The following is a 20,000-nucleotide window of genomic DNA, read 5'->3' on the forward strand; positions in this document are numbered from 1 at the left end:
CCAGCATGTAGAAGCCTAGCTGACCTGTCCCAGATTCCAGCATGTAGAAGCCTAGCTGACCTGTCCCAGATTCCAGCATGTAGCAGCCTAGCTGACCTGTCCCAGATTCCAGCATGTAAAAGCCTAGGTGACCTGTTGCAGATTCCAGCATGTAGCAGCCTAGCTGACCTGTCCCAGATTCCAGTATGTAGAAGCCTAGCTGACCTGTCCCAGATTCCAGCATGTAGCAGCCTAGCTGACCTGTCCCAGATTCCAGCATGAAGCAGCCTAGCTGACCTGTCCCAGATTCCAGCATGTAGCAGCCTAGCTGACCTGTTGCAGATTCCAGCATGTAGAAGCCTAGCTGACCTGTCCCAGATTCCAGCATGTAGCAGCCTAGCTGACCTGTCCCAGATTCCAGCAAGAAGCAGCCTAGCTGACCTGTCCCAGATTCCAGCATGTAAAAGCCTAGGTGACCTGTTGCAGATTCCAGCATGTAGAAGCCTAGCTGACCTGTCCCAGATTCCAGCATGTAGCAGCCTAGCTGACCTGTCCCAGATTCCAGCATGTAGCAGCCTAGCTGACCTGTCCCAGATTCCAGCATGTAGCAGCCTAGCTGACCTGTCCCAGATTCCAGCATGTAGCAGCCTAGCGGACATGTCCCAGATTCCAACATGTAAAAGCCTAGGTGACCTGTTGCAGATTCCAGCATGTAGCCAAGGGTTAAGTGATCATGTCCCGTAGCTGTCACAACACCCACCATTGTCTTCATTGTCATGAGTCAGTCTACTGAAGCCTTATGCACTGAGTGTACCAAACATTAGGAACACCTTCCTAAAATTGAGTTGAAGTGGATTTAACAGTTGATGTCAATAAGGGATCATAGATGTCACCTGGATTCACATGGTCGGTCTATGTCATGGAAAGAGGTGTTCCTAATGTTTTGAACACTCAGTGTCCATCCAGGGGTGGAATTGTGAAAGTCGGGAAACTCACCCATGTTACATTTTAGAATTCACCTTAGAAAGCTGATTTTCACATCAAAAGTATTTCACTTTGGGAACTCCGGTTCCACATGTTCTCCCCAGTTCCACCCTGAATATAGGCTACCATACTTGTATTGAACATGGGGGAATTACTTTGTGCTACAGTGGACCTGATGAAGACGATTATGAGATGCCATTATGCCACTTCATTGAGACAGGATGTATGTTGTTGACACTGTATCCTTGACGCCGGGTGACTCCCATCCTTCAAGATGTTTTTCTCTTGCTCTTCTCATCAAATCAAATGTTATTGGTCACATACACATATTTAGCAGATGTTATTGGTCACATACACATATTTAGCAGATGTTATTGGTCACATACACATATTTAGCAGATGTTATTGGTCACATACACATATTTATCAGATGTTATTGGTCACATACACATATTTATCAGATGTTATTGGTCACATACACATATTTAGCAGATGTTATTGGTCACACACACATATTTAGCAGATGTTATTGGTCACATACACATATTTAGCAGATGTTATTGGTCACATACACATATTTAGCAGATGTTATTGGTCACATACACATATTTAGCAGATGTTATTGGTCACATACACATATTTAGCAGATGTTATTGCGGGTGTAGCGAAATGCTTGTCCTTCTTCACTGTGTGACATCATCATGACTGTTTGACACTGTGGTGGTCTTTAATTATAACTGTGTCCCTTCCATTGTCTCTGTCTACGGGGTGCTGGTAGGGGCCCATTGTTGCTGTCTACGGGGTGATAGTAGGGCCCATTGTCTCTGTCTATAAGGTGATAGTAGGGCCCATTGTCTCTGTCTACGGGGTGCTGGTAGGGGCCCATTGTCTCTGTCTACGGGGTGCTGGTAGGGGCCCATTGTCTCTGTCTACGGGGTGCTGGTAGGGGCCAATTGTCTCTGTCTACGGGCTGCTGGTAGGGGCCCATTGTCTCTGTCTACGGGCTGCTGGTAGGGGCCCATTGTCTCTGTCTACGGGCTGCTGGTAGGGGCCCATTGTCTCGGTCTACGGGGTGCTGGTAGGGGCCCATTGTCTCGGTCTACGGGCTGCTGGTACTCTTCTTCTTCTTAATTATGTGACTGACTGCTGTGACCGGATGTGTACATTTTACACAATATGTTTCTTTCTGTCTACAGGGTTCTGGTAGGGGCCCCCAAGGCCAACTCTTCCTACAGCAGCTCACTTCACACCCCGGGAGCCGTGTTCAAGTGCCGTGTCCACAGCAACCCAGAGAGACGCTGCACGGAGATGAACCTGGGCCGAGGTCCGTACTGAACCACGAACCACACAGTCACCAGGGAACAGAGCCTTATGGGGAACCACTGAACAACCACACATTATAGTAACCCTAGGACCAGAGCCTTACGGTGAACCACTGAACAACCACACATTATAGTAACCCTAGGACCAGAGCCTTACGTTGGCGTCATGCCAGTAGGGGGCACAAAGGCATGTGCCCCCTCAGATTTGTGTTGTTTTAGAATTTTTCAGATCTTCAATTAATTACTAAACTTCATTTTTAAACCCACATTTTATCATAATTATTGATAAGAAAATCTGTCAGCTGTATTTTGTGAAGGGGGTACACCGACTGGACCAGCAATTTGATGAAGTTGTTTTAATCTTGCCAGCTAGATAGATTCCCTATCTCCCAACCTTATAACTAGCTGCCAAGCCAGTTAGAGTAGCTTGTTTAACCATCTTACACATTTTTTTATATAGAATTAGGCATAGTGATTTTGGTTATAGATTGCAGGAAAAAGCTGTTTCACGTACTTCGTGCACCAGTTAACATAATAATGTCGAGGTGCCAAAAGTTCCAAAATATTTTGATAGATAGGATTGTTTTAACTAATATTTTCCAAGTGGTTATGCCAGAAGGTTTGAGTTGAAGACATTTCCTGCTGTTCCTTTTCTTGTGGTCGAGAGAGAAGGTTTATGTGGGTTTATAAAACCCCTATTTACTACTCACTGTCACCAACAAGACATACGTTATTAAACAAAGCGTCAGGCCAAACTTGGGGCCTTGTTGCAGTGCCCTCTCCCCCTTCGGTCTCTCTGATCTCTCTGTCTCCCCCCTCGGTCTCTCTGTGTCACCCCCTCTGTCTCTTTGGTCTCTCTGTGTCTCCCCCTCTGTCTCTTTGGTCTCTCTGTGTCTCCCCCTCTGTCTCTTTGGTCTCTCTGTCTCTCTGTCTCTCCCCCATGTCTTTCTGATCTTTGTCTCTCTGGTCTCTCTGTCTCTCCCCCATGTCTTTCTGATCTCTGTCTATCCCCCTCTGTCTCGCTGTCTCTGATCTCTGTCTCTCCCCCTCTGTCTCTCCCCCTCTGTCTTTCTGGTCTCTCTGTGTCTCTCTGTCTCTCCCCCAATGTCTCTCTGGTCTCTTTGTGTCTCCCCCTCTGTCTCTCTAGCCTCTCTGTGTCTCCCCCTCTGTCTCTCTAGCCTCTCTGTGTCTCCCCCTCTGTCTCTCTAGCCTCTCTGTGTCTCCCCCTCTGTCTTCCCCACCTGTCTCTCTTTCTCTCTCCCCCTCTGTCTCTCTGGTCTCTCCCCCATTGTCCCTCTGTCTCTGGTCTCTCTGTCTCTGCCCCGTTGTCTCTCTGGTTCACTGTCTCTGTCTCTCTTCTTTCTCTCTCTCTCTCTTTTCTTGTCTCTCTGTTTCTGTCTCTCTCCTCTGTCTCTCTGTCTCTGTCTCTCTCACACTCTCTCGTTCCGGTCTCTAAGTCTCTCTCGTTTTACTCTCTCCCCCTCTTTCTCTCTGGTCTCTCTCTCTCATCTCCCTGTCTCTCCCCCTCTGTCTTTTTGGTCTCTCCCTTTTTGTCTCCCCCCCTCTGTCTCTCTGGTCTCTCTGTTTCACTGTCTCTGTCTCTCCCCTTTCTCTCTCTCTCTCGCTCTCTCTCTCTCTTTCCTTGTCTCTCCATGTCTTTCTGATCTTTGTCTCTCTGGTCTCTCTGTCTCTCCCCCATGTCTTTCTGATCTCTGTCTCTCCCCCTCTGTCTCTCCCCTCTGTCTCTCCCCTCGGTCTCTCTGTCTCTCTCATCTTCCTGTCTCTCCCCTTCTGTCTCTGGTCTCTCTCTCATCTCCATGTCTCCCCCCTCTGTCTCTCCACCTCTGTGTCTCTCTCTTCCCCTCTGTCTCCCTGGTCTCTCTATTTCACTGTCTCTGTCCCTCCCCTTTCTCTCTCTCTCTCTCTCTCTCTTTTCTTGTCTCTCTGTTTCTGTCTCTTTCTCTCTCTCTCTCTCCCCATCTGCCTCTGTCTCTTTCATCCTCTCTCTCTCTCTCTCTCTCTCTCTCTCTCTCTCTCTCTCTCTCTCTCTCTCATTTTCCTCTCTCCCCCTCTGTCTCTCCCCTTCTTTCTCCCTGGTCTCTCTCTCTCTCATCTCCTTGTCTCTCCCCCTCTGCCTCTCTCTCATCTCGCTTTCTCTCCCCCTCTGTCTCTCTGGTCTCTCTGTCTATCTCCCCCTCTGTCTCTTTGGTCTCTTACTCTTTGTCCCTCTGTCTCTCTCCTCTCTGTCTCTCCCCCTCTGTCTCCATGTCTCTCTCACCCTCTGGTCTCTCTGGTCTCTCTGTCTCTCTCGTCTTCCTGTCTCTCCCCGTCTCTGTCTTTCCCGCTATGTCTCTCTGGTCTCTCATCTCCCTGTCTCTTTCCCTCTGTTTCTCCATCTCTGTCTCTTTGGTCTCACTGTTTCTCTCATCTGCCTGTCTCTCTGTCTCTGTCTCTCTCCCTCTCTCTCCCCCTCTGCCTCTCTCGTCTTCCTGTCTCTCCCGCTGTGTCTCTTGGGTCTCTGGTCTCTCTCTTTCTCTGGTCTCCCTGTCTCTCCCCCTCTGTCTCTCCACCTCTGTGTCTCTCTCTCTCCCCCTCTGTCTTCCGGGTCTCTCTCTCTCTCCCCCTCCGTCTCTGTCTCTGCCCCTCTGTCTCTCTGGTCTCTGCCCCTCTGTCTCGCTGGTCTCTGTCTCGCTGGTCTCTGTCCCTGCCCCTCTCCCCCTCTGTATCGCTGGTCTCTCGGATTCACTGTCTCTGTCTCCCCGTCTCTCTCTCCCTCTCTCTCATACACATGCACACACACACCAAGAGGGAGAGAGGGCTACTATGAATCACACCAGACAGAGGGAGTTCAGCCCCAGGTTGTCTCAGAGAAAATATTAGCGATGAACTCTGGAAGTAGCCTCAATTATAACTTTACTAATTTACACTGATTGGTCCAGTAAATGTGTGCACGTCTCAAATGGCACCCTCTTTCCTATATAGCCTAGTGCACTACTTTTCAACAGAGCCCTATGGTGCCTGGTCAAAAGTAGTGCACTATAGGGCAAAGGGTGCCATTAGAGACACAACCTGTCATCTGAGACGGGAGGCAGAGGAACTGAACCGTTTAAGGGTTGTTGGTACCCATGATGAGAGAAAGAGAGAGAGAGATCCCTACTGCTTTTTTCTAAAGTTAATAGTTAGATTCAGACTCTGTAAAGCAGCGCCTTGATTGCACAATTCCTCTGGTGATGCCTTTGAATTCACCCAACAGATCCTAATCAACGTTATTTACCAGTTTAGTGCATTCTTGTTAAAGTGAATAAGTGTGTTCCTTTCCTACTGCTGTTTACAGGCTTATGTCTTCATGGCACTCATGTTTTTATGTCTCAGGTTGCGTCGCAAATGGCCCCCTATGTCCTTATGGGCCCTGGTCAAATGTAGTTCACTTTGCCATTTGGGGTGGAGACAGTCTTACTCCTTTCTCAGACATTCCTTAGGTTTTTTTGATCTTCATTAAGATTTAAGAATTGCTTAAAGTTGACATGCAATTAGAGGCCTAGAAACCAGTCAAAATATAGCCCAGCACCATTAAAGGGATGTATAATTGTCTAAGCCACTTTTATCTGTTAGCAAAAGTTAAATAATTGTTGAGCTCCTTTGGCCTAGAGGCCTGCTCCACACTCTGTAATGATTAAACAGGGTAGGATGACCTTACTGCGTCTCTGTTCCGAATGGCACCCTATTCCCTACATAGATCTCTGGTTAAAAGTAATGCACTATGGGTGCTATTTCAAATCAAAATCTAATTGTATTAGTCACATGCACTGAATACAACAGGTGTAGACCTAACAGTGAAATGCTCACTTACGAGCCCCTAACCAACAATGCAGTTAAAAAATATATAAGAATAAGAAATAAAAGTAACAAGTAATTAAAGACCAGCAGTAAAATAACAATAACGAGGCTATATACAGGGGGGTACTGGTACAGAGTCAATGTGTGGGGGCACTGGTTAGTCAAGGTAATTGAGGTAATATGTACATGTAGGTAGAGTTATTAAAGTGACTATGCATAGATGATAACAACAGAGAGTAGCAGTGGTGTAAAAGAGGGGGGGCAATGGAAATAGTCTGGGTAGCCATTTGATTAGATGCTTATGAGTCTTATGGCTTGGGGATAGAAGCTCTTTAGAAGCCTCTTGAACCTAGAATTGGCGCTCCGGTACCGCTTGCCGTGCGGTAGCAGAGAGAACAGTCTATGACTAGGGTGGCTGAAGTCTTTGACAATTTTTAGGGCCTTCCTCTGACACTGCCTGGTATAGAGGTCCTGGATGGCAGGAAGGTTGGCCCCAGTGATGTACTGGGCCGTACGCACTACCCTCTGTAGTGCCTTGCGGTCGGGGACCGAGCAGTTGCCATAGCAGGCAGTGATGCAACCAGTCAGGATGCTCTCGATGGTGCAGCTGTAGAACCTTTTGAGAATCTGTAGACCCATGCCAACTCTTTTCAGTTTCCTGAGGGGCAATAGGTTTTGTCGTATATGGCCTCATTATTGTTATTTTATTGTGTTACTTTTTTTAACTTTTTTTTTTTACTTTAGTTTGTTTAGTTAATATTTTCTTAACTCTATTTTCTTAACTGCATTGTTGGTTAAGGGCTTGTAATTAAGCATTTCACGGTAAGGTCTACACCTGTTGTATTCGTCGCATGTGACAAATAACATTTGATTTTAATTTGACACACACACACTACATGGGCTTGTCAACACTGATAAAAGGCTGTCCGGTATTCAGTCCATGGCCTAAAATTGTCAGACTGTTCAACAGTAAACCTCACTTAAACCAGGGTTGAACCCAGGTTGTCCCTATGCCTTAAGACTGTGTTCGCTGGATGAGCTAAAGCCAAGGCATTATCTAAGGGCAGCTAACACAAGTCCTCAGACCTCAAGCAAGATCACTGATCATGGGAACAAAGTTCACCGAACCACTTCCGCTACATCTACAAAAGATCAAAGATCAACTTCAGCTAGTATTTAGAACTGTATTAGAAACTGTCTCTAGGTATCCCTTCCATCGGTTGGCTCCTGGAGAATGGGAAAGTCATCCTCTTTGTAACGCCATATTACAGTCATTGTTAACACTTCTGTCCCGCTCCTGCAGGGAATAAGCCCCGGGAGTCTTGTGGGAAGACGTGCCAGGGAGACAGGGATGATGAGTGGATGGGGGTCAGCCTCGCCCGGCAGGACAAACCCAATGGCAAAATACTGGTGAGTTCAAAGGTCACAGTACAGCCCTGTACATCTGTTTGAATCATCCGTTTCATCTGTGTGTCCAGAAGTCTATACTTGCACATTCCCTTACATTGGACCCATAGCACTCACGTCTGTAGCCATGAAGTGCTTTGAAAGGCTGGTCATGGCCCACATCAACACCATTATCCCAGAAACCGTAGTCCCACTCCAATTTGCATACCGCACCAACAGATCCACAGATGATGCAATCTCTATTGCACTCCACACTGCCCTTTCCCACCTGGACAAAAGGAACACCTACGTGAGAATGCTATTCATTGACTACAGCTCAGCGTTCAACACCATAGTGCCCTCAAAGCTCATCACTAAGCTAAGGACCCTGGGACTAAACACCTCCCTCTGCAACTGGATCCTGGACTTCCTGACGGGCTGCCTTCCTGACGGGTAACAACACATCCGCCACGCTGATCCTCGACACGGGGGCCCCTCAGGGGTGCGTGCTCAGTCCCCTCCTGTACTCCTTGTTCACTCATGACTGCATGGCCAGGCACGACTCCAACACCATCATTAAGTTTGCTGATGACACAACAGTGGTAGGCCTGATCACCGACAACAACGAGACAGCCTATAGGGAGGAGGTCAGAGACCTGGCCGTGTGATGCCAGGACAACAACCTCTCCCTCAATGTGATCAAGACAAAGGATTGTAGACTACAGGAAAAGGAGGGCCGAGCACGCCCCCATTCTCATCGATGGAGCTGCAGTGGAGCAGGTTGAGAGCTTCAAGTTCCTTGGTGTCCACATCACCAACAATCTATCATGGTCCAAACACACCAAGACAGTCGTGAAGAGGGCACGAGACTGAAAAGATTTGGCAGGGGTCCTCAGATCTTCAAAAGGCTCTACAGCTGCACCATCGAGAGCAGACTGACTGGTTGCATCACTGCCTGGTATGGCAACTGCTCGGCCTCCGACTGCAAGGCACTACAGAGGGTAATGCGTATGGCCCAGTACATCACTGGGGCAAAGCTTCTTGCCATCCAGGACCTCTATACCAGGCAGTGTCAGAGGAAGGCCCTAAAAATTGTCAAAGACTTCAGCCACCCTAGTCATAGACTATTCTCTCTGCTACCGCATGGCAAGCGGTACCGGAGCGCCAAGTCTAGGTCAAAAAGGTTTCTCAACAGCTTAAGACTCCCGAAGAGCTAATAAAATGGCTACCCAGACTATTTCCATTTCCCCCCCCCCCCTATTTTACGCTGCTGCTATTCTCTGTTTATTATCTATGCGTACTCACTTTAGCTCTACCTACATGTACATATTAACTCAATTACCTCGACTAACCGATGCCCACACATTGACTCTGTAGCGGTACCCCCTGTATTTAGTCTCCACATTGACTCAGCACCGGTACCCCATGTATATAGTCTCCACATTGACTCTGTGCCGGTACCCCCTGTGTATAGTCTCTACATTGACTCTGTACCGGTACCCCATGTATATAGTCTCCACATTGACTCAGTACCGGTACCCCCTGTATATAGTCTCCACATTGACTCAGTACCGGTACCCCCTGTATATAGTCTCCACATTGACTCAGTACCGGTACCCCCTGTATATAGTCTCCACATTTGACTCAGTACAGGTACCCCCTGTATATAGTTTTCACATTGACCCAGTACTGGTAACCCCTGTATATAGTCCCCACATTGGCTCAGTACCGGTACCCCCTGTATATAGTCCCCACATTGACTCAGTACTGGTACCCCCTGTATATAGTCCCCACATTGACTCAGTACCAATACCCCCTGTATATAGTCTCCACATTGACTCAGTACTGGTACCCCCTGTATATAGTTTTCACATTGACTCAGTACTGGTAACCCCTGTATATAGTCCCCACATTGTCTCAGTACCAGTACCCCCTGTGTATAGTCCCCACATTGACTCAGTACTGGTACCCCCTGTATATAGTCCCCACATTGACTCAGTACCGGTACCCCCTGTATATAGTCCCCACATTGACTCAGTACTGGTAACCCCTGTATATAGCCTCCACATTGACTCTGTACCGTAACACCCTATATATAGTCCCCACATTGACTCAGTACCGCTACCCCCTGTATATAGTCTCCACATTGACTCAGTACAGGTACCCCCTGTATATAGTCTCCACATTGACTCAGTACAGGTACCCCCTGTATATAGTCTCGCTACTGTTATTTTACTGCTGCTCTTAAATTATTATTATTATTTGTAATTTTTTTTGCTCAAAACAATAACTGAAAACAATAACTGAAAACCTAGTTGCACATTTGTGGCCTGCTGGAGGTCATTTTGCAGGACTCAGGCAGTGCTCCACCTTGCACAAAGGCAGAGGTAGCGGTCCTGCTGCTGGGTTGTTGCCCTCCTACGGCCTCCTCCACGTCTCCTGATGTACTGGCCTGTCTCCTGGTAGCGCCTCCATGCTCTGGACACTACGCTGACAGACACAGCAAACCTTCTTGCCACAGCTCGCATTGATTTGCCATCCTGGATGAGCTGCACTACCTGAGCCACTTGTGTGGGTTGTAGACTCCGTCTCATGCTACCACTAGAGTGAGAGCACCGCCAGCATTCAAAAGTGACCAAAACATCAGCCAGGAAGCATAGGAACTGAGAAGTGGTCTGTGGTCACCACCTGCAGAATCAGTCCTTTATTGGGGGTGTCTTGCTAATTGCCTATAATTTCCACCTTTTGTCTATTCCATTTGCACAACAGCATGTGAAATTTATTGTCAATCAGTGTTGCTTCCTAAGTGGACAGTTTGATTTCACAGAAGTATGATTGACTTGGAGTTACATTGTGTTGTTTAAGTGTTCCCTTTATTTTTTTGAGCAGTGTAGTTCATTTCCCCCCACTTCTGATGTTCCCAGAATCTCTATGTTAACCAAGGGGTTTTCTTATGTCACATCAGTTATAGTAGGGAGAAGGAAAAGGGGGGAAAGAGGTATTTATGACTGTCATAAACCTACACCTAGGCCAACGTCATGACACATGAATGCTAGTAAAGAATGCTAGTATGAATGCTAGTAAAGAATGCTAGTATGAATGCTAGTAAAGAATGCTAATATGAATGCTAGTATGAATGCTAGTAAAGAATGCTAGTAAAGAATGCTAGTATGAATGCTAGTAAAGAATGCTAGTATGAATGCTAGTATGAATGCTAGTAAAGAATGCTAGTATGAATGCTAGTAAAGAATGCTAGTATGAATGCTAGTAAAGATGCCGTGTTTAAACCACCATAATATTTACAAATGTCTTTCCATTAACCCCATAGTTAAAACCCAGCTGCTGGTAACATCTAAATGCTCTCTAACAGGAAAATGCATTTCCCTCCATTCTCCGGTTTTCAAGTAGAGGCTCATGTTTTGGGCATGCTTGTTTTGATTTGGATAAGTGGACACCACTTAATTCCAAATAATTTACTTATACGGCGACTGTGGACATACTCATATTTTTTGTTTATTTGTGGATGTCCTTCTTTGTTTAATTCTGGTTTATTTGTGAGCTTTACTCCCATGTGGGTGCATGTGTGTTTGTGAGGCTGTGCGTATGTGTGTGTGTGTGTGTGTGTGTGTGTGTGTGTGTGTGTGTGTGTGTGTGTGTGTGTGTGTGTGAGTCTGTGCGTATGTGTGTGTGTGTGTGTGTGTGTGTGTGTGTGTGTGTGTGTGTGTGTGTGTGTGTGTGTGTGTGTGTGTGAGGCTGTGCGTATGTGTGTGTGTGTGTGTGTGTGTGTGTGTGTGTGTGTGTGTGTGTGTGTGTGTGTGTGTGTGTGTGTGTGTGTGTGTGTGTGTGTGTGTGTGTGTGTGTGTGTGAGGCTGTGCGTATGTGTGTGTGTGTGTGTGTGCATGTGCGTGAGAGCATGTAAAAATCTATGTTTTCTTATGATGGTTATTGTCGGAGATAGTTGTGAACCATGCATGCCGCTATCATTCTGTTATCAGTTGAAGTTAACACCTATTTAGTCTTAAAGTAATCAACAGACCAACTATTTGTAGTAGTAATATCTAAAGTATTAGCGTGGATGTGGATCTTCACTCCAGTATCTTTATTTGGAGCTTACTCCAAGATGGGGCAGCAGTTCAGACGTTTTTCTCTTTGTCTTGTTGTGTCCCGTGTATATATACTTTTTTCTTCGTATATATTTTTCATAGTTTTAACCTCAATTTCAACATACTCTCCTGCAACCCGCCTCACCCAATGTGGTACAGATCTGCTATTTTCTATACTTTAGAACCGGAACCCCCCAACAGAAGCTAGCCAGCTAACTAGCTACTAGCTAGTAGTCAGCTAGCCACTGCTAGCGGTCATCAGCTAACCTTAGCCCGGTCAACTCCTGCCAGTCTACACAGGGCGATTCAGCCCAGAGCATACCGGACTGCTTTTTTCCCACCAAATCTCCACATCTCCAGATTCCTACCGCAAGCTCAGAACCTTTTCACCTGTAACATCGCAGCTAGCTAGCTGCTATCCTAGTGGCTACTCCTGGCTAACGTCTCTGTCCCGAAGCAAGCACCAGTTAGCCTGGAACTAGCCTCGTGCTAGGCCCATCTCCCGGCTAGCTGAAGAGGTCCATCAGCCACTCCTTGTGCTACAATACCTATTTTGCCAATTGGCCTGAACCCCTTTTACTGCTGACACGGAGCCCCGCCAATCCATCACTACTGGTCTACCGACGTAATCCGCCCGAAGGAGTTTCAACAGGCTCCTCCGTCGCGACGTCCCCTGAAGGCTCATCCACTAGCCTGCTAGCCGTGGCCCGCTAGCTGTCTAGAGCAAATCGGACTGTTAGCTGAAGAGGTCCATCAGCCAAGTTCTTGGGCTACAATACCTATTTTGCCAATTGGCCTGGACCCTTTTACTGCCTACACGGAGCCCTGCCGATCCATCACAACTGGTCTGCCGATGTAACTGTCCGAGGGGGCTAAAACAGACTCTTCCGTCACGATGTCCCCCCTAAGGCCCTTCTGCTAGCCTGCTAGCCCGGGCCCGCTAGCTGTCTGAATCGCCGTGTCTCCAGTTCGCCTAGCTACTCACTGGTCCCTATGATCACTCGGCTACGCATGCCTCTCCCTAATGTCAATATGCCTTGTCCATTGTTGTTTTGGTTAGTGACTATAGTCTTATTTCACTGTAGAGCCTCCAGCCCCGCTCAATATCCCTCAGCTAGCCCTTTTGTTCCACCTCCTACACATGCAGTGACCTCACCTGGTTTAAATGGTGTCTCTAGAGACAAAACCTCTCTCATTGTCACTCAATGCCTAGGTTTACCTCCACTGTATTCACATCCTACCATACTATTGTCTATACATTATGCCTTGAATCTATTCTTCCGCACCCAAAAACCTGTTCCTTTTACTCTCTGTTCCGAACGCACTAGACAACCAGTTTTTATAGCCTTTAGCCGTACCCTTATCCTACTCCTCCTCTGTTCCTCTGGTGATTGAGAGGTTAATCCTTTACCTGCAGCGCATAGCTCCACTCCCATTCCCCAGGTGCTCTCAATTGTTGCCTTCTGTAACCATCTTAAATAAGCATGCCCCATTCTAGCAAAGGCTAGCTTATTCAAACAGAAATTTGCATCCTGTAGCACAAACTCCAAAACGATCTGGGACACTGTAAAGTCCATAGAGAATAAGAACACCTCCTCCCAGCTGCCCTCTGCACTGAGGCTAGGAAACACTGTCGCCACCAATAAATCCACGATAATTGAGAATTTCAATAAGCAATTTTCTATGGCTGGCCATGCTTTCCACCTGGCTACCCCTACCCCGGTCAACTGCCCTGCACCCCCACAGCAACTTACCCAAGCCTCCCCCATTTCTCCTTCACCCAAATCCAGATAGCTGATGTTCTGAAAGAGTTGCAAAATCTGGACTCCTACAAATCAGCTGGGCTAGACAATCTGGACCCTCTCTTTCTAAAATTATCTGCTGCAATTTTTGCAACCCCTATTACTAGCCTGTTCAACCTCTCTTTTGTATCGTCTGAGATTCCCAAAGATCGGAAAGCTGCCGCGGTCATCCCCCTCTTCAAAGGGGGAGACACTCTAGACCCAAACTGCTACAGACCTATATCTATCCTACCCTGCCTTTCTAAGATCTTCGAAAGCCAAGTTAACAAACAGATCACCAACCATTTCGAAACCCACCGTACCTTCTCCGCTGTGCAATCTGGTTTCCGAGCTGGTCATGGGTGCACCTCGGCCACGCTCAAGTTCCTAAACGATATCATAACCGCCCTCGCTAAAAGACAATACTGTGCAGCCGTATTCATCGACCTGGCCAAGGCTTTCGACTCTGTCAATCACCCCATTCTTATCGGCAGACTCAACAGCCTTGGTTTCTCAAATGACTGCCTCGCCTGGTTCACCAACTACTTGTCAGACAGAGTTCAGTGTGTCAAATCGTAGGGACTGTTATCTGAACCTCTGGCAGTCTCTATGGGGGTGCCACAGGGTTCAATTCTCGGGCCGATTCTTTTCTCTGTATACATCAGTGATGACCCTCTTGCTGCTGGTGATTCTCTGATCCACCTCTACGCAGACAACACCATTCTGTATACTTCTGTCCCTTCTTTGGACACTGTGTTAACTAACCTCCAGACAAGCTTCAATGCCATACAACTCTCCTTCCGTGGCCTCCAACTGCTCTTAAATGCTAGTAAAACTAATATGCATGCTCTTCAACCGATCGCTGCCCGCACCTGCCCGCCCGTCCAGCATCACTACTCTGGACTGTTCTGACTTAGAATATGTGGACAACTACAAATACCTAGGTGTCTGATTAGACTGTAAACTCTCCTTCCAGACTCACATTAAGCATCTCCAATCCAAAATGAAATCTAGAATCGGCTTCCTATTTTGCAACAAAGCATCCTTCACTCATGCTGCCAATCATACCCTTGTAAATCTGACTATCCTACCGATCCTTGACATCGGTTATGTCATTTACAAAATAGCCTCCAACACTCTACTCAGCAAATTGGATGCAGTGCATCACAGTGCCATCCGTTTTGTCACCAAAGCCCCATATACTACCCACCACTGCGACCTGTATGCTCTCGTTGGCTGGTCCTCGTTTCATTTTCGTCACCAAACCCATTGGCTCTAGGTCATCTATAAGTCTTTACTAGGTGAAGCCCCGCCTTATCTCAGCTCACTGGTCACCATAGCAGCACCCACCCTTAGTACGCGCTCCAGCAGGTATATCTCAATGGTCACCCCAAAGCCAATTCCTCCTTTGGCCTCCTTCCAGTTCTCTGCTGCCAATGTCTGGAACGAATTGCAAAAATCACTGAAGCTGGAGACTCATATCTCCCTCACTAGCTTTAATCACCAGCTGTCAGAGCCGCTCACATATCACTGCACCAATAGCCCATCCAGCTACCTCATCCCCATATTGTTTTTGTTTTTTTGCTCCTTTGCACCCCAGTATATTTACTTGCACATTCATCTTCTACATCTACATCTATCACTCCCGTGTTTAATTGCTAAATTGTAATTACTTCGTCACTACGGCCTATTTATTGCCTTACCTCCCTAATCTTTCCTCATTTGCACACACTGTATATAGACTTTTTCTATTGTGTTATAGACTGTACGTTTGTTTATTCCATATGTAACTCTGTGTTGTTATTTGTATCGCAATGCTTTGCTTTATCTTGGCCAGGTCGCAGTCGTAAATGAGAACTTGTTCTCAACTGGCATACCTGGGTAAATAAAGGTGCAATAATAAAACTTTTTTTTTTTTTTTATCTGAGGGCAGCTGGCTGGGTATGTTAGGCTTCAGTCCCTGGCCCATCCATGGTGGTTGTCTTCTAACCTTACTTTTATGAAGTGTTAACTCCTGCAGCCTGCATTGGGTGATGAAGGAACCAAGCCTTTCTCTTTGGCCCTAAAGCCTGCCTCTGGCCCTGGGGGACATTCCATGGCTCTGATGCCTGCCTCTGGGGGACATTCCATGGCTCTGATGCCTGCCTCTGGGGGACATTCCATGGCTCTGATGCCTGCCTCTGGGGGACATTCCATGGCTCTGATGCCTGCCTCTGGGGGACATTCCATGGACCTGAAGCCTGCCTCTGGGGGACATTCCATGGCCCTGAAGCCTGCCTCTGGCCCTAGGGGACATTCCATGGCCCTGATGCCTGCCTCTGGGGGACATTCCATGGCCCTGAAGCCTGCCTATGGGGGACATCCCATGGCCCTGAAGCCTGTCTCTGGCCCTGGGGGACATTACAGTTCCTTGAAGTCTGCTTCTGGCCCTGGGGGACATTCCATGGCCCTGAAGCCTGCTTCTGGCCCTGGGGGACATTCCATGGCCCTGAAGCCTGCTTCTGGCCCTGGGGGACATTCCATGTCCTGAAGCCTGTCTCTGGCCTGGGGGACATTCCATGGCCATGAAGCCTCTCTGGCCCTGGGGGACATTGCATGGCCCTGAAGCCTGTTTTTGCCATGGTCATTCTCCATTTTAATACTCCATTATCTGAGGGAGTATATTGGCATAATGTTCATACCACTTCCAATAGTTATTATGCATCAATCACCTTGAAAGAACCTTTAAGTATTTAACATGCTGTTTTCCCTTACAGGTGGTTTATAGATGTTCAACTATTAACCTGACCCTACCTCTTACCTTGACCCTAACTCTTACCTTGACCCTACCTCTTACCTTGACCCTAACGCTTACCTTGACCCTACCTCTTACCTTGACCCTAACGCTTACCTTGACCCTAACGCTTACCTTGACCCTACCTCTTACCTTGACCCTACCTCTTACCTTGACCCTAACTCTTACCTTGACCCTACCTCTTACCTTGACCCTACCTCTTACCTTGACCCTACCTCTTACCTTGACCCTACCTCTTACCTTGACCCTACCTCTTACCTTGACCCTACCTCTTACCTTGACCCTACCTCTTACCTTGACCCTAACTCTTACCTTGACCCTACCTCTTACCTTGACCCTACCTCTTACCTTGACCCTACCTCTTACCTTGACCCACTATGAAGTTGTTGCTTATCAACAGAGTTGCAGTTTATATGTTGTTGATAGTAGTAGACCATATGTAAAAGGACACATCAAATGAAGTGATACAAAACATTTAGATGTTATAGCAAATCAAGTGGCAGTTTGTCCTAGTAGTTGTTATAAACTGTCCATCAGGTTTGGTGATAACAGAAAGATAGTGATGTTCCGGAGCCATGTGTCCATGCATGGGGCCCCTGTAGATCCCTGCTGACCTTTTATCTCATCTGAATGGACTCAGTGACTCAAGTTTCTCTGCAAGGACCGGCTGCTTGGCAGATGTGGCTCTGTACTGTATGTATCAAACAAACAAGTGCTGATCTAGGATCTGTTTTGTATTTTAGATCACAATGAATAAGATGACATTGGCAGGGGGAATCTGATCTTAGATCAGCACTCCTACTCTGAGATGCTTAATACATACAGCCCCTGAACTACAGTTATTTCATCTGTGTGTTGCTGAAAGAGGCCTAAAGTTTAACCAACAAGCTTTCTTTAACTGAATACCTAAACCAATCAGCTCTCAGACAGGACAGCAGCATGTATGACAATGGAACAGCTCCATAATTTGGTCTCTGATCCTGGTAAAAAAATAAAACCTAAACATTATGGGATAACTAAAGTTTATTACTTGTATAATATACTGATACTTTGGAGTGAGAAGGCATACTGCTTGTGTTCTAGTACTGATTATGGTTTAGTAGCTTGTTAGAACATCAATAGTACTGCTAGAGCTGTAGGCCAGGCTGCTCTGCTAGCTCTGTAGGCCAGGCTGCTCTGCTAGCTCTGTAGGCCAGGCTGCCCTGCTAGCTCTGTAGGCCAGGCTGCTCTGCTAGCTCTGTAGGCCAGGCTGCTCTGCTAGCGCTGTAGGCCAGGCTACTCTGCTAGCGCTCTAGGCCAGGCTGCTCTGCTAGCGCTGTAGGCCAGGCTGCTCTGCTAGCGCTGTAGGCCAGGCTACTCTGCTAGCTCTGTAGGCCAGGCTGCCCTGCTAGCGCAGTAGTCCAGGCTGCTCTGCTAGCGCTGTAGGCCAGGCTGCTCTGCTAGCTCTGTAGGCCAGGCTGCTCTGCTAGCGCTGTAGGCCAGGCTGCTCTGCTAGCGCTGTAGGCCAGGCTGCTCTGCTAGCTCTGTAGGCCAGGCTGCTCTGCTAGCTCTGTAGGCCAGGCTGCTCTGCTAGCTCTGTAGGCCAGGGTGCTCTGCTAGCGCTGTAGGCCAGGGTGCTCTGCTAGCTCTGTAGGCCAGGCTGCTCTGCTAGCTCTGTAGGCCAGGCTGCTCTGCTAGCTCTGTAGGCCAGGCTGCCCTGCTAGCGCTGTAGGCCAGGCTGCTCTGCTAGCTCTGTAGGCCAGGGTGCTCTGCTATCGCTGTAGGCCAGGCTGCTCTGCTAGCGCTGTACTGTAGGTCCGACTGCTCAGTTCTAAAACACATCAGTCTTTCTCAACACAGCCATCCTTCTGCCGGACAGTCATCTGAAGTCCCTCTCAGTGTCCACAACCTGCTTCAAATGGCTGTGTAACAGACTGGACTGGACTTTTTCAACAGTATATGAGTAAGAAAGAAATATGAGGTGGGTGGGTGGGGAAACTGTCTGGGAATAGGGTGCCATTTGGCACACAGTCTGAAGTCTGCACAAATAATACCACAGAAATATGGTCAAAGAAGCTTGGAGACCACTGCCGTAGTTTCCTATTTCCTTACAACACACACACACACACACACACTTAGTTTTGGAATGTTTATCCAAAACACAGGAGGCTAAATGATTCTTTGAGTAATACTGTCTATGCACTATTTATTTAACCTTTATTTAACTAGGCAAGTCACACATTCATATTTACAATGACGGTCTAAACCGGCCAAACAGAGACGACGCTGGGCCAATTGTGCGCCGCCCTATGGGACTCCCAATCACGGCCGGTTGTGATACAGCCTGGATTCGAACCAGGGTGTCTGTAGTGAGATGCAGTGCCTTAGACCGCCGTGCCACTCGGGAGCCCAACAATATTAATGAAGAAAACAACTGTCTGGGACCGGATTGATTTTACTGTGTGCTGTTCACCTTTGTATCGCAAAAATTGAGTTGTTTAAGAAAAATGCACCATAAAAATGTACCATTTTGAATGTCAGTTGAGTTCTCTTCTTTTGGGGATTCTCTTGATTGTGATTTACAGCGCTTGTCTATTTACCTCTGTGAGTTGGTTCCACAATGGGCTGCTGCACTCTGGAGAGTCATGACCTCTTTGTGTTCATAGCCCAGAGGAGCATTACACTAGAAAACTGTTAGAACTCTGTTATTACACTAGAGGACTGTTATAGCTCAGTTCAGGAGCATTTCACACTACTGAACTGAGCCAAACCAAGCTGTACTGAGTTGTCCTGGTTGTGCATCCACTGCAGTTGCTGGAACTGTGTTGAAATGGACATGTGTTAAGAAATGCCCCTGCCTGTGGATGCACGCGAATACTAGGAAGGAACCCAGGATGTTATGATGAACATGCTATGAGAACTGTTAGGAACTCAGGATGTTATTATGAAGCAGGGGATGTTCTTTAGCTGTCTTGAACCAAGCTACACTGAACTGGCCTGGTTACACATCCATCATAGTTGCAGTTTGGTTCAATACTGTGAAAAGAGACCTAGTTAGTAAGTCAAATGTAAGTATTTAGATGGTGTGAGTTAGGTCTAACTAGTAGTTAGTGGAGTTTTTGGATGGACATCATTGGTTAAAGTGTGTGGGGGTATGATGGAGTGTGTGTGTGTGTGTGTGTGTGTGTGTGTGTGTGTGTGTGTGTGTGTGTGTGTGTGTGTGTGTGTGTGTGTGTGTGTGTGTGTGTGTGTGTGTGTGTGTGTGTGTGCGTGCGCGCATCTGTCATCTTGTCTGTCTGTCCACCTTTCTGCTCTCTGTTATCTCAGAGTAGAAAAGCAGATCCAGTCACACCTGAGTGAGACGTCACATCTCTGTCTGTTAGTGTTTGTGTGTCTGTCTTTGTGTTCTGACTGTGCCTCTCTTGTGTCTCATGCAGGCCTGTGCCCACCGTTGGAAGAATGTCTTCTATGACTCTGAGCTCATCCTTCCCCATGGTTACTGTTCCATCATCCCTCCTACGCTACAGGGCCGGACCCAAGCCCTCATCCCCTGCTACGAAGGTACAGTCGTACACACACACACACACACACAAACCAACTCTACAGGGCAGGTCCCCAGCCCTCATCCCCTGGTATGAAGGTACGGTAATGTCCTCAATGGTTCTCAATCTTTTTTGGTTAGTGTACCCCTAATTACATTTTGCTCTACCTGAAGTACCCCCTCATGAACAACTGATCAATAGGTGTATTTTCTCATGAGTACCCCCGTTATAAGCCACTTACTCTGGCGGGAACTAGTACCCAAGGTTGAGAAACACAGCTTAGATCTAATGGT

At 47.3% G+C, this 20,000-nt stretch overlaps 1 protein-coding gene across 1 annotated transcript in view; it reads left to right on the top strand.

Moving 5' to 3' along the window:
- LOC129862984 (integrin alpha-9-like) overlaps window positions 1–20,000 on the top strand; it is a 233,225-nt gene that overhangs the window by 4,522 nt on the left and 208,703 nt on the right. The window contains exons 2-4 of the mRNA XM_055935066.1: window positions 2,160–2,287; window positions 7,426–7,532; window positions 19,603–19,726. Of these exons, the coding sequence (XP_055791041.1) occupies window positions 2,160–2,287; window positions 7,426–7,532; window positions 19,603–19,726 (359 nt within the window). The remainder of the gene's footprint in view (window positions 1–2,159; window positions 2,288–7,425; window positions 7,533–19,602; window positions 19,727–20,000) is intronic.

Source organism: Salvelinus fontinalis, chromosome 1 (assembly GCF_029448725.1).
Source record: "Salvelinus fontinalis isolate EN_2023a chromosome 1, ASM2944872v1, whole genome shotgun sequence".
In the NCBI taxonomy this organism is placed as follows: domain Eukaryota; kingdom Metazoa; phylum Chordata; class Actinopteri; order Salmoniformes; family Salmonidae; genus Salvelinus; species Salvelinus fontinalis.